General features: G+C 38.7%; 1 protein-coding gene across 1 annotated transcript in view; it reads left to right on the forward strand.

The window, feature by feature from the left end:
- VWA3B (von Willebrand factor A domain containing 3B) overlaps positions 1–14,882 on the forward strand; it is a 190,688-nt gene that overhangs the window by 104,911 nt on the left and 70,895 nt on the right. The window contains 1 exon segment of the mRNA XM_053664701.1: positions 2,853–3,035. Within this exon segment, the coding sequence (XP_053520676.1) occupies positions 2,853–3,035 (183 nt within the window).

Genomic DNA, 14,882 nt, shown 5'->3' on the forward strand with positions numbered 1-14,882 from the left:
CAGGGGAGGAGGCCTCCACCTGCCCCTGAAGACTGGTTTATATTTTATTATAAACTAAGAGAAGATTCTTGTTGATTTTTTTCCTTTGGGAACTCTGAATCTAAACATGTCACTGCATAATACCCTTGATTATATGCTTAATTTCAACTTAGTGATCATTTAAACAAAAGCATGCCTTTCTAGTTGAATGTTCTTTGTTTTGTTTAGCCTGACTGAAACTTATTTGAAAGTTCTAGCAGAGTCTGTTCATCTTTGTTTGAGCTTCATGAATGAAAGACTAATGCTCTGGGTGTTAAATAAATATACAGATTTACAGGCCAGTACAGTGTAAATTAACCACTAAAGTGAATTAGTTCCAACTTGTTTCCTTCATTGGGAGGTGTTTGCATATGAAGACAGCTGGACAAATAGTATAAAATATCCTGTGTCCTATGGTCCAGGGATTAAATGGTAAAGCAACTGAATTTACTGCAGCATTAGATGTATTATGGCAGATAAATTGTATGTAAAATAAAATTTTATTTGGGATGATTTTCCCATCAATTTCACAATACTTTCTCTTCAGAAGCAATGTATTGCACCCTGTTTGTGTTCTATGTGTAGTGTCAAGGTTTTAGGCTGCAAAGATGAGTAATATCCCTGCCTTCAGGAAGCTGACACTTTAGGGAGCATGCTAGGCATGTACAGTTAACTCAGACATGATATGGGGAGTGGGCTTACTTGTGCTATGCGATGTCTGGGAGCAGACAGTGATGAATTTTGCTGTACAAGATGGAGGGACAACCAGGCAAGTTTCCACTGAGGAGGGGATATTTACAGCTGTGTCTAGAAAGAGGAGGAGTTTTCTAAACAGAGATGATTGGTATTCTGGGTTGCAGGAACACAGGGGCTGTTCAGAGAAACAATGTGAGAACAAGGTCAATGATGGAAGAGTGTCAGGGCAGAGTCTCCAAAGTTAGGTTGGGGAAGATTGCAAAGGTCCTTGAATGCCACATGGAAAGGATGATTTGGCCACAGGCTTGTTGGCAGGGGGTGGGGTAAAATGGTTCTTTTCAACTGTATTTTAGAAATATGCCTGCCTAGTGCCAGGGAAACACTAAATATTGACATATTGGTATAGTCCCGGCTTGGCTAGGAGCAGCAGAAATGGGGAGAAGAGGATTCCCTTCAGAGATGAGATCATAGAAATAGCCTCAAAGGACTTGGTGACTAATTTGGGAGAGGGTTTGGGGGGCAGAGGGAGGAGAAGAGGGAGCAAGGGAGAAAAAGGTCAAGATGATTGATTTATGATTATGTTATTAACTGATTTGAATTTTAAAAAGGAGCAGGTTTGGGGGTTGCTGAGAGAGGAAGCTAAGTTGGAGAATTTGTAGTCCATGGATATCCAGAAGCTCTGAGAAATAGGGGCCGGATATTTTTATTTGAAAGTCATCTGGACAAGAGGTTATTTTCTTTTTAGTAAACTCTCACTAATTTTATTGCAATTTAGAAAATATAGGTAAGCACAAGGATAAGAAAGAAGAAAAGTTAAATAATTCACAATTCAATTTTGCATCCTGCTTTTTTTCTAATATTTGGAGTTTTTTCAAATTATGAGAAGTTCTTCAGAAACAACATTCTCAGTGAATCATATTCTATTATAGAGATTAATAAACATTAATTATGTTTACTTAATTTTTGAATAGTAATACATTTACATGGTACAAATTACAAAGGAACAAAAGGTTATATGGAGACAATTCTCCTTCCCACCCTCTGTTCGCCAGTTAAGAGGCAATGTATATTACCATTTTCCTATATCTTCTTTCAGAGATAGTTTGTTTGCAAGTGTGTAAGTACTTATACATGTTTCCTTTAAAAATATACAAGTGATACCATGTTCAACACACAATTCTGACCTTTATTAAAAAATATATACCTTGGACACTGCTTATTATCATTTCAGAGAGAGCTTTCTCATTTATTTTACAGCTGTCTACCACCCTATCACACAGCAATTTAGCTATATCCCCTGAAGATAGACATTTAAGTTATTTTCAATATCTCTGTTATACACAATGTTGCAAAAGTAGCTGCATATATATCATTTTGTACACATATGAGTATATCTGTAGTGCAAATTCTGAAAGGTTCACTTAGTCAAAAGGTATATATTTTCATAGGTACTGCCAAATCACACTCCGCCCCCCAACTAAGAAGATATACCAAGTAATACTCCTGCTAGCAAGGTATTGAGAATGCACAGTTTTTCCAAAACTATTTCACAAGACAGTTGTGAGGATTAATATGTGCCCCAACAGAGTGCCCAGCTCACAGAAGGACTCTTAACGTCTCTTTGTTTGCTTTCTGTGGGAGGCACATTGTCCATGGCTTGTCTAAAGCTGGGAAATGCTCTTTTGGTGGAGACCTTTAGGACCCACATAAAGGTCCAGTGGCCACTCCCTGTAGCATCCTGATTGCCAGGATATTCTCTTCATGGCTTCTGACTGCAGTACTTTAGGGGGGCCTAATGCATAGCCCACCACCTTGAGAGCATGGCTTCTAAGTTTAGGTGCACCTGAAGCTGAGTGACTTTGTTAGCCAAATCTTTCTCCAGACTCTTCTTCCCACCTTCAGAGGGCAAGAGCCATGTCATGGGTCTTTGTACTCTGTCAGTGTTTGCTTCCCTTACTGAACTGAACTGACCTCTTTCCAAGAAGCCACTCACTGCTATATACTGTAGGTCATTACTAGTTGAGGTTTCACTCTCCAGAGAAAACACTAAGGGAATTAACATCTTATTTTTTGCTTTCTCCTTTTCTCTCTTCCATGTCCTCTCTACCCCAACCCCACCTCAAAACTTATCATTTTAGCCACTTGAAATGGTTATAGACCAAGTCAAAGGTTTTCAGAAAATTCCAATTTATACCATCTCCTTCAATTACAATGACAAGATTGCAAATGACTTTTTGAAAGAACTTGCTTCTTTGACTGGAGGAGAGTTCCATTCTTACAGATTTGGCTTCAAGGATCCCTGTCCTCCAGAGGCTATTCAGGTAAGATCTTGATGAGCTGAGAAGAGTTTTTGTGCAATTGAACATTGCAGTCTGGAGGCCCAGGAACAATGCCTTCATTGGGAAGACAGCAACCACAGGTACAACTAAGTTGAGCAAATGAATCACTTAATAATTGGGGTACCAGTGTTTCTCAAGGACCATCTGAGCTAAAGACACTTGTTAAAATGCAGATTCCTGGGTCCTACTTCAGAGTTACTAAATCAAGCTCTAGGCATAGAGGCCCAGGAATCTTAACATATTTGGTTTTCTTCTAAGCTTTTTTCCTTGTGGAAAGTTTCAAACATACAAAGGTAGAAGAGTATATGGACCTCCATGTACCCATCAGCCTCATTAAGCAGTTATCAACAATTTGCCAAATTTCAGGAATCTGTATTTTTAACAAGCAGCCCTGTGGGTGCATATGTGAAATCTGTTAACCACTACTGTTTGTAGGCATTTGTGGGAAACTTTCAAAGAAAAATCAGATGCTAGGTAGTTGTCTTCTAACTTCTTTGATTAAGTAACCATGTAACCAGCTGATAAAACAATTCATTCTAATGTGCTAATGGGAGAAAGTAAATAAAGTTCTATTTCCTAATTGTCCAGTCTTGGCCTAAGGATATATATTTCAAGAATACCCTTCTAGAGAATGTGTTTCTCATCTTGTTATCTGTCCTGAAGAGTGACTTTAAAACTAGGTCAAACCAGAGTACTGATTAGTGCTTGCATGTGAGGAAATTACTTGAATCTGGGGAATGAGTTATCCAAGAGGACTGACCGGAGGCAGTAGAACTCAGAATTCATACAGAGCTGGAAATAGTGACTACTCCCATAAACTAGACTAGAAAATTTTATAATCCTCTGGGCCTTGGGTAGATATACAAAAGGGTGTTGCCTCAGTGTTGGGAGCAATCTAACACTGCTCCAGTTCTGCCTAGAAAATCTTACATGCAAGAACTAAAAGAATCAATTTTTTCCAAGGAACTTAACTGCATTCATGAACAAACTTCAAGAGCTCACCTAATTATAGGAAAGCAAAAATATCCAGCACCCAACAAAGTAAAATTGAAAGATTTTGGAATCCAATCAAATAGTACCAGGTATGCAAAGAAGCAGGAAAGTACAAGCCTATAATGAGGAGAAAATGTAAGCAGAAAAATTAAAACATACCCATAACTGACTCAGATGTTAGTATCAGTGCATTAAAAGTTATTATAGTTGTATTTGTTGTGTTCACAAAGTTAGGGAGAGACCAGGAAGATACAATTAAAACACAAATCAAACTTATAAAGATGAACTACACTGTATGAAATGAAAAATACATGCAGTGGGATAAACAGCAGATCATGCATTGCAGAACCAAGATTAGTGAACTATAAGGTAGCAATAGAAACTATTGAAAATGTAACACAGAGAAAAAAAGAATTAAATAAACAGAAACAAAAACAGGCATCTATGAACTGAGGAAAAATTCAACTAGCCTAATAAATGTGTAGTTGAAAAAATAGTGGCTAAATATATTCCAAATTAGATTGCAAATGTAAATCCACAGAGTCAAGAAACATGAAAAAAAGCACATCAAGTCACATCAGAATCAAACTTCTCAGAAGCACTGACAAAGAAAAAAACTTAAAAAATTAGAGAGAAAGAAGGCACATTATGTACAGAGGAAGGATGTACATAGGATTGTATATAAGGATGACAGCAATTTTCTCATCATAGACAATGCAAGTAAAAATACAGTGGAGTAACATGTTTTAAATTTTAATTGTTGTTCAAGTACAGTTTTCTGTCTTTTACTCCCATCCCAGCCCACAACCCCAATGCTCCTTACCTCCCTCCCATTTCCACCTCCCCATTGTTTTTGTCCATGTGTCCTTTATACTTGTTCCTGCAAACCCTTCCTCTTTTCCCCTGAAATTCTTTCCCCTCTCCTCTCTGGTCGCTGTCAACCTGTTCCCAATTTCAGTGTCTTTGGTTATATTTTGCTTGCTTATTTGTTTTGTTGATTAGGTCCCTGTTAAAGGTGAGATCATATGGTATTTGTCTTTCACCACCTGGCTTATTTCATTCAGCATGATGCTTTCCAGTTCCATCCATGCTGTCACATGGGGTAGGAGCTCCTTTCTTTCTGCTGCATAGAATTCCATTGTGTAAATGTACCATAGTTTTTTTATTCATTCATTTACTGATGGGCACCTAGGTTGCTTCCAACACTTGTCTGTTGTATATTGTACTGCTATGAACATTGGGGTGCATAGATTCTTTTGGACTGGTGTTTCAGGGTTCTTATGATATAATCCTTGGAGTAACATTTTTAATGTACTGAAAGAAAAACTCATCATTTTATAACCTGTATGTTGTGGAGATATCTTTAGAAAGGGAAGGTGAAGTAAAGATGCTTAAAAATATACAAAAACCTAAATAATTCATCACCAATAAACCTTCAAAAAAGAAATGTTAAAGGGGGTGACTTCTGGCAAAGATGGAGGCATACATATACACTTGGTCTCTTCTTGGTCAACTCTGAAGAAGTTGGACCCAAGGAAGTACATGCCAAAAGAAGGACAACAACAAATTTGTAAACAAAAAACAGCCAGAACTTCCAGAAAATCAAACTGTATGGAAATCCAACATCCAAGGAGTTAAAGAAGAAACATTCATTGAGACTGGTAGGAGGGGTGGAGACAGACAGCTGTCTTCTAGAGGATATGTGGCAGGGCAGTGGCTGGCAGACCAGGTGGTCTTACATTTGCATGCAGATAAACCAGAGGGAACAACTGGAGAGTGAGGCAGGCCATGTAATCCAGGGTTCCAGCACAGGAATTTACTGAGGGAAATAAAGCCTCAAAAACTCTGGCTGTCAAAACCTGTAGGGGCTGCAGCAGTTGGAGAACTTCCAACCTCATAAGAGAGTTTCTTAGAGAGACCCACAGGGTCCTATAATGCACACAAAGCTACCCACCTTAGAAATCAACATCAGAAGGGCCCAATTTGCTTATGGGTAACAAGGGAAGTATTGAAAGCCAGCTTAGAGCCGAGCAAGTGGCATTGTTCCCTCTCGGACCCCTCCCCCAACATACAACACCCCAACCAGGAAACTGGGTTGCCCCACCCTGGCAAATGCCTAAGGCTCCTCCCCTTAAAACATGACAGGTGTGCTGAGACAAAGAAATCTGGCGAAAATGAAAAAACAAATCAAAACTCCAAAAATAGAACTAAATGATGAAGAGACAGTCAACTTATCAGATGCAGAGTTCAAAACACTGGTAATCAGCATGCTTAGAGAAATGGTTGAGTATGGTTGCAAAATAGAGGAAAAGTGAAGGCTGTGCAAAGTGAAATAAAGAAAAATATAAAGAGAACCAACAGTTAAGAAAGGAAACTGGGATTCAAATCAACAATTTGGAGCAGAAGGAAGAAAGAAACATTCAACCAGAACAGAATAAAGAAACAAGAATTCAAAAAATGAGAAGAGGCTTGGGAACCCCCAGGATAACTTTAAATGTTCCAATATATGAATCATAAGGGTGCCAGAAAGAGAAAAAGAAGAGCAAGAAATGAAAAACTTATTTGAAAAAATAATGGAGAGCTTCCCTAATCTGGCAAAGGAAATAGACTTCCGGGAAGTCTAGGAAGCTTAGAGAGTCCCAAAGAAGTTGGACCCAAGGAAGCACATACCAAGTCACATCATAATTAAATTACCCAAAATTAAAGATAAGGAGAGAATATTAAAAGCAGCAAGAGAAAAGGAGACACTTACCTATAAAGGAATTTCCATATCTGATTTCTCCAAAGAAAACTTGCAGGCAAGAAGGGGCTGGAAAGAAGTATTCAAAGTCACGAAAGGCAAGGACCTACACCCAAGATTACTCTATCCAGCAAAGCTATCATTTAGAATGAATGGGCAGATAAAGTGCTTCCCAGATAAGGTCAAGTTAAAAGAGTTCATCATCACCATGCCCTTATTATGAGACATGTTAAAGGGATTCATCTAAGAAAAAGAAGATGAAAACTATGAACATTAAAATGACAACAAACTCACAACTATCAATAACTGAACCTAAAAGCAAAATCAAAAATAAGCAAACAACTATAATAGGAACCAAATCACAGAAATGGAGATCACATGGAGGGTTATGGGGGGGGGTGAGAAATAGGGGTATGGGAAAAGGTGTAGGGGATAAGAAGCATAAATGGTAGGTACAAAAGAGACAGGGGGAGGTTACGAATAGTATAGGAAATGGAGAAGCCAAATAACTTATCTATATGACCCAAGGACATGAACTAAGTTGGGGGAAATGCTGGTGGGAGGGGAGCGCAATGTGGAGGGGAATAAAGGGGAGAGAAAAATGGGACAACTCTAATTGCATAATCAATAAAATATATTTTAAAAATTTTTTAAAAATAAAAATAAATGTTATTGAGGAGTTCTGGTCAAGATGGAGGCTTAGGCAGACACACCTCACCTCATTACACAATGATGAGAAGGAACACAACTAACTTAAAAATGAGAACACCCAGAAATGCCAGAAAATCACCCAGAAAGTGTGAGAAGTCTTGACAATGAAAGATTTAAAGAGGCTATATTGATCCAGCCATTTAGGAAGGTAGAAGACAGGGAAGTTAGGGCAGAGAGAACTTGGTGTGGCAGTGAAGAGGCAGTGGTGGAGAGGTGGCAAGATGGCCACAGTGGGTGGAATAGGCAGCTCCATATTCACATGTGGTGGGTAAAAACTTGGGAGACCCCTTGTACAAGAATGAGCCCAGTCCCCAGGCCAGACCATGCAGCTGAGGGCTCCAGCACTGAGAAAATAAAACCTCATAACTTCTAGCTATAAACCTAGTGGGGATTGAAACAGTAGAGGAAACTGCGGGGACATACACAAACCCACCCACCCTGGGACCCACAACCAGGACAGGAGCCAGAGGGGTGCCAGTTGCATACAAGAAGTTGGTGAAGTAACTGGAAATGAAGTGAGAGCCAGGCAAGCACTCAAAGTCAGCCAGCAGCAGCATTATCTATCTCTTGGACTCCTATACACAGAGCCAAGGTTGTCCCACCCTGGTGAATGCTCAAGGATTCCCCCATACAATTTAACAGGTGCCCTGAAATGGAATCAAAGTGACTCTACCTAGTGTACAGACACAAGGAGGCTGCTGAAACCAGGAGACAAAGAAATATGGCCCAAATGAAGGAACAGAACAGAACCCCAGAAAAAGAACTAAGTGATGTGAAGATAGTCAACCAGTCAGATATATAGTTCAAAACATCGGTGGTCAGAATGCTCAAAGAAATTATTAAATATGGCAAAAGCACAGGGAAGAAATGAAAGCTCTACTAAGGAAATAAAGAAAAATCTACAGGAAACCAACAGTAAAGGGAAGGAAGCCAAGATTCAAATAAATGACTTGGAACATAAGGAAGAAATAAACATTCAACCAGAACAAAATGAAGAAACAAGAATTCAAAAAATGAGGAGCATTTAAGAAGACTCTGGGACATCTCCAAAGGGGCCAACATCCTAATCATAAGCATGCAAAAGGAGAAGAGGAAGAGCAAGAAATTGAAAACTTATTTGAAAAAGTAATGAAAGAAAACTTCCCTAATTTGGCAAAGGAAATAGACATACAAATCCAGGAAGAACAGAGTCCCAAACAAGCTGGACCCAAAGAGGTCCACACCAAGACACATCATAATTAAAATGCCAAAGGTTAAAAATAAAGAGAGAACTTAAAAGCAGCAAGAGAACGGCAGAGAATTACCTACAAGAGAATTCCCACAAGACTGTCACCTGATTTCTCAAAAGAAACTTTGCAGGCAAGAGGAGACTAGCATGAAGTATTCAAAGTGATAAAAAGTCAGGATCTACAACCAAGATTTCTTTCTCCAGCAAAGCTATCATTTAGAATGGAAGGACAGATAAAGTGCTTCCCAGACAAGGTCAAGTTAAAGGAGTTCATCATCACCAAGCCCTTATTATAGGAAATGTTAAAGGGACTTATTTAGGAAGAAGAAGAAGATCAAAACTATGAACATTAAAATGATAACAAACTCACAACTATCAATTGATTCTTAAAAAAAAACAAATTAAGCAAACAACTAGAACAAGAATAGGATCATAGATATGGACATCATTTGGATGGTTATCAGCTGGGAGGTGGAAGAGGGAGAATAGGGGAAAATGTATAGGGATTTAAAAGTATAATTGGGTAGGTACAAAACAGACAGGGAGAGGTTAAGAACAGTATAATAAATGGAGAAATCATAGAACTTATATGTATGACCCATGGACATGAACTAAGGGTAGACTGCTAGAGGGAAAGGAGGAACCCGTCAGAGTTGGGCAAAGGGGGAAAATTAGAACAACTGTAAAAGCATAGTTAATAAAATATACTTAAAAAAGAAATGGTAAAGGGAATAATTTAGACAGAAGAAAAATTATACCAGACAGAAATACACTCCTACACTAAGGAATGAAATGCAACTTTTTGTCCTTTTTATATAAGTCTAATTATAAGATGGATTACTGAAACATATATACTGGGATATATGTTCCCATATATCCCATATAGAACACTGCAGAAGCCTCCAATTTAGAATCTCTAACAGGCACAGATGAAAAATGATCTAAGAAAAGCCTATTTCCCTTAGCCAAAGGACCAAGAAAAGGTTTGCCTAAACACAGAAAACTTTTTGGTAATGTCTGCCCTACTTTGTCCATATATCAGTAGAAAAACTGCACCCCCTTTCCTCAGGATCAGAGGAGATGAACAGGAAGCTGATTTTCCACACCACTTTCCTGCTTTATGGAACCAAGTGAGGATGTTCTGATCCCCCTGCCATGTGGCATTAGTAGAGCTGACCAGACAGCTAATCTTTCATCCCCCATATGGTGGAAGCAGATGGCAGTGTTCTGATTTTTCTGCTGGAGTAGTGCCAGTAGGGCTGAGTGGAAAGCTGATTCTTTAAACCCCACGAGGCAGAAGCAGGTGATGCTCCAAATCCTGTGCTAGGGTAGTTCAGAGGACTGAATGGGAAGCTGATCTTGTGGAAGTAAGCAATGCTCTTTATTTCCCACCATGGTAGTGTCCATGGAGTCCAGTACCAAGCTTGGTGCCTGGACCCCCACCAGGTAGCACCAAGATTCAACAAGGCAATGTGAGATCAGTCTGGTCTCTACTATGCTTTCCACAGCTTTCATATCAGTGGGACTCAGCAGGAAGCTAAACTCCGCAACACCTACCATCAGTGAAAATGAAAGCAGAAGCGTGAGTTGGGGATAGGAGACATTGAAGTTCCCCCTATTCCTGGTGTCAGTGGGGTAGTGTAAAATAAGACTGATACCACTGTTGTTCTCCCCCACTGTAGAATTGAGCCTCCGCCCCATACGTCATCAACTAGACTAAAGGGGAGGCAGTAATATGTAGAGCTGATCAGTACTATATTTACCTCCTCCCCTTAGGATATCTGTCTGTTACCAAGCCCAGCCGGTGGGGGTCCCACCCCTCACTACCATATTGACAAAACTCTAGAGACAGAGTTCAGTGGGAAGGAAAAATAATCTTTTATTTAACAATCACACAATTTGAAATAATGGCAAGTTTCTGAGTCAAATCCTGTTTCCTCGAAGACACCCAGAGAAAATCACCCTGCTACCCTTTGCCAGCTCAGTTCAAGGTTATGCTAGGAACCTCTTCTCCAACCCAGCGTTCCATCCTTTTGAAAATGTAGGTGGCTCAACTGGTTTCCCGTTGCTTTCTGGCTTCAGGCATCTTTCATAATCTATGTTCAGACATCCTATTTGCAGTGCACTGTTCTGTTCCTCTGACCATGCTGCCCTCCAGTGGTCTGCGAAGCCCTGTCCTGCACATTAGTGCAGTGGGCCCAAGGCCCTGCCCAGAATGGAGGCACGAGTGGCAGGCTGCAGCCTCTCCTTCCCATGTGGGGGTGGGGCTGGAGCTTAATGTCAAGCCATGCTCCCTGAGCCTAGACCGCTGGCCTGAGCCTCCTCCCTTCCCCTCTCACGCCCTAGTGCTCACTGCACTCCAGGCAGGCCCTGGAGTGCCCTGGAAGGGGCTCCTGGGATGTTTCTGGACCACTTGGTTCCCAAGGTTCATGGTCCAGGAACGCCAGCTTCCAGCAACCAGGAAAGAGGGGAGATCCAAAAAGACCATGTTTCTGTGTGCTCTCCTATTTAAAGGCTTCTCCCAGAATCCCTTGCACGGCCAGTGTGTATCACCCTGGTTGACAGGGCAAAGCACACTGGTTCAGCAGCCAGCCTCAGTGCAGCGGCCACTTCTGTGCCATCCAGTGCTCTCCAACCTCTCCCCCATTTCAGGGCAGGGTTTCTCCCACTGTAACATGTCTTTGAACAATTTGGAGATAATTTGGAGATAACTGTCCCACAAAAAGAGAGCTGAACTCCTGACCCTGGACACTGTGACAGCTCATCTTGATGAAAATAGCTGGAAAAAATCACCAGATATAGAGTTGTGTCCAAATGAAAGTTAAATTTAGCTATACAAATTCCCAGACATATAAAAAGTATACTAGAAAAACAGGTTTACTGGTGTAGGTGGGCAGGACTAGATAAAGGACACAACCACAACTGGTCCAGTGTGGACCATCTTTTTATCCCCACAAACCTGAGACTCTCCTTCTGTGCATAGAGACACCAGAGTGGGTGGGAAGAACAGGAAAGAGGAACCCAGCTGGAGCAAGTGGCCCATCCTAGGAACACTCATTGTCCTTAAAGGCCAGGGACAGTCCTACCCCACCCAGTGACACAGAGACACCCAGGGGTCACAGGACACATCTAGAAGCTTGATTTGAGGAAACCACTCTGCCTTCTCTGGCAGCACCAACAGGGACATCACGGACCCAATGACAGCAGATTAGTAAAGACCGCCAAAATAAAACAAACAAAAGCTCTGAAAATTAAATTACCATCGAAGCAACAACCCACAAAAGTAGGATAAGACCACATGCTAAATTTAAACATGGTGACTACCAGCTAAAATAAAAAATTTAAAATGGGATCCAGAGTCTTCTAAAAGCAATAGAAAAAATGTCCAAAATATATTAAAAAGTCACCCATTATACCAAGAACTAAGAAAATTACAACTCAAATGAGAAAAGACAGTCAAATGATGCCAACACCGAGATGGACCAAATACTGGGATTACCTGACAAGAAGTTTAAAGATGCTTAAAAATCATAAAAATATTAATAAAAATGCTCAACAATCAATTGCAAATTATTCAGAGACAAATAAACAAATGTAAATTTCAGCAAAGAAGTGAAAGTTACAAAAATTTTCAAGTAGAAATTACAGAACTACAACTTACAGTAACAAATATAAACCCACTGAATAATGTCAATAGTACAGTGGACATGACAGGATAGTATCAGTGAGTTTGAGGTCAGACAGAATTCTGCCAGTCTGAACAAGAGAGAAAATAGACTAAAAAGAAAAGAAAAGAAAAGACAAAAAAGAGAAAAGGAAAAGAGCTAGAGCAACCTGTGGGACAATAACCAAAGGTCTAACACAGTATCATGAGAGGCACCCAAGAAAAGGAGAAAGAAAGGGAAAGACTGAAAACATAGTGGCTGAAAACTTCCAAAATTTGATGAACAATACAGATTCAAAAAGCTAAGTAAACTCCAAATAGGATAAACTCAAAGTAATTCATGTCAAGGTACTTCATAGCTAAACATTTGAAAATCAAAGGCCAAGGAAAAAAATCTTGAAAATAGCCTGAAAGAAATGACACCAAATTGATTATGGATTTGATTGAAGATTTCTTATCTGTAACCAAGGAGTCCAGGAAAAAAAGTGGCACAACATTTTCCACATGGGGCAAGAAAAGAAGAGCCATCAACCACAAATTTCATATCTGATAAAACTATCCTTCAGAAATAAAGAGGAAAGGAAAATATTTTCAGACAAATAACATTTAAAAGAATTTGTTACTAGAAGACCTGACTTTAAATTGACCATAAGAAGTTCTTTAAGAAAAAGGAAACCATGAAAGGAGGAATCCTGGAACATCAGGAGGGAAGGAGAAAACAGAAAAAATATTAGTAGATGTAATAGACTATCCTTTTCCTCATGAGATTTATTCATCATATCTGATAATTGAAATAAAAACACTATCAGATACTAAGGACAATAATACTTAAAAGGGAGGAAGGTAAAGGAATGTAAATAAAAGTATGTTTCTATATTTCTCTCAAAGTAGTAAAATATTGATTGCTAGTATACTTTTATAAATCACATATGTATGTTGTCATATCCTGAGGAACCCTTACTAAAACCATACAAAGAGACACACTCAAAAGCACTAAAAATAAACCAAGATAGAATTATATTTAAAAGTTAAAGTAACCTGAAGAAAGGCAAGAAAAGTGAAGCAAGGGTCAGACCAATGAAAATAAACAGAACATAGTAAAATAATACATGTAAATGCTAACAGCAGTAGTTACTTTAAATGTAAAGGGTGTAGTTATGTAATAAAAAACATATATTGGTACAGTAGATAAAAGAACATGACTGAATTATATACTGCTTATAAGAAACTCACTTCAAGTACAATGACATAGGTAGGTTCAAGTAATAGGATGGAAAAGACATAAATATTAAAAAGCTGGACTGGCTGTGTTAATAACTGATCAATCCACTAGGAAAATATTCAGGTCCCAAATGTGTATGCACAAACCAATACAGCCTTAAAAGATCTGAAGCAAAAACTGATAGAGTCAAAGAAAAACAAATGGGTAAATACAAAATTATAGTTGGGGACTTCAACACTTTCCTCTCAGCAACTGATAGACCTATTAGACATAAAATTAGCAGGAACAGAGATCTGAGCAACACAAGTGACCATCAGGATCTAATTGACATGGATATAATGTTTTCCACCATAGCAGAATACACATTTTTCCAATGCTCAAAAAGCATTTGTCATGATAGGCCATTAAATGGGAAATAAACAAACCCCAACTAATCTAAAAGACATGAAATCACAGAATTTGTTCTCTGACCACAGTGGAATCACACTAGAAATAAATTATAGAAAAATGGCAGGAAAACATCTAACCTGGAGTTTAAGCAACACAGTTCTAAATAACATAAGTCAAAGAAGAAGTCTCAAAGGAAATAAAAAATAGTTAAAACTAAATGAAAACAAAACACCACATATCAGACTATGTAGGATGAAACTAAAACAGTGTTGGGAGTAAAATTTATGGTATTAAATGCTTATGCTGGAAACAAGGAAAGGTATTCAATCAACAGTCTGAGTTCCTGTCCCAAGAAATTAAAACAAAAAGCAAAATAAGCCCAAAACAAGCACAAGAAAGGACAAAATAAAGAAAAGAGCATAAATCAGTGAAATTGAAAATAGAACAAAATAGAGAAAGGCAAGAGATGAAAAAATCTCTTTGGGGAAAAAAACTCAAGAGTTGATTAAAAATCTTTTGGAGGGCCGACAAAGGCAAAAATATAATTCACAAAGCTCTAGTATCAGAAATAAAATAGAGGACATCACAATAGATCTTGAAGTCATTAAAAAGATAATAAAGTAATACAATGGACAACTTACATTAAAAAATTTGACAACTTACAAAAAATAGATCACTTTCACAAAAACTACAAACTACCAAGCCAACCAAGATAAAATGGACAATGTAAATAAATTGAATTAATAATTTTAAAACTTCTGAAAATTCTCCATGGAGAACTTTGTTAAACATTCAAAGAATAACTAATCCAATTTATTTCAAGAAATGGAAGAGGAGGGATTTCTTTCTACTTCCTGAGGCTATTTCTATTTTATGAGGTT

The sequence above is a fragment of the Artibeus jamaicensis genome, unplaced genomic scaffold (assembly GCF_021234435.1).
Source record: "Artibeus jamaicensis isolate MK-2021 breed Jamaican fruit bat unplaced genomic scaffold, CSHL_Jam_final contig_384, whole genome shotgun sequence".
Taxonomy (NCBI): Eukaryota; Metazoa; Chordata; class Mammalia; order Chiroptera; family Phyllostomidae; genus Artibeus; species Artibeus jamaicensis.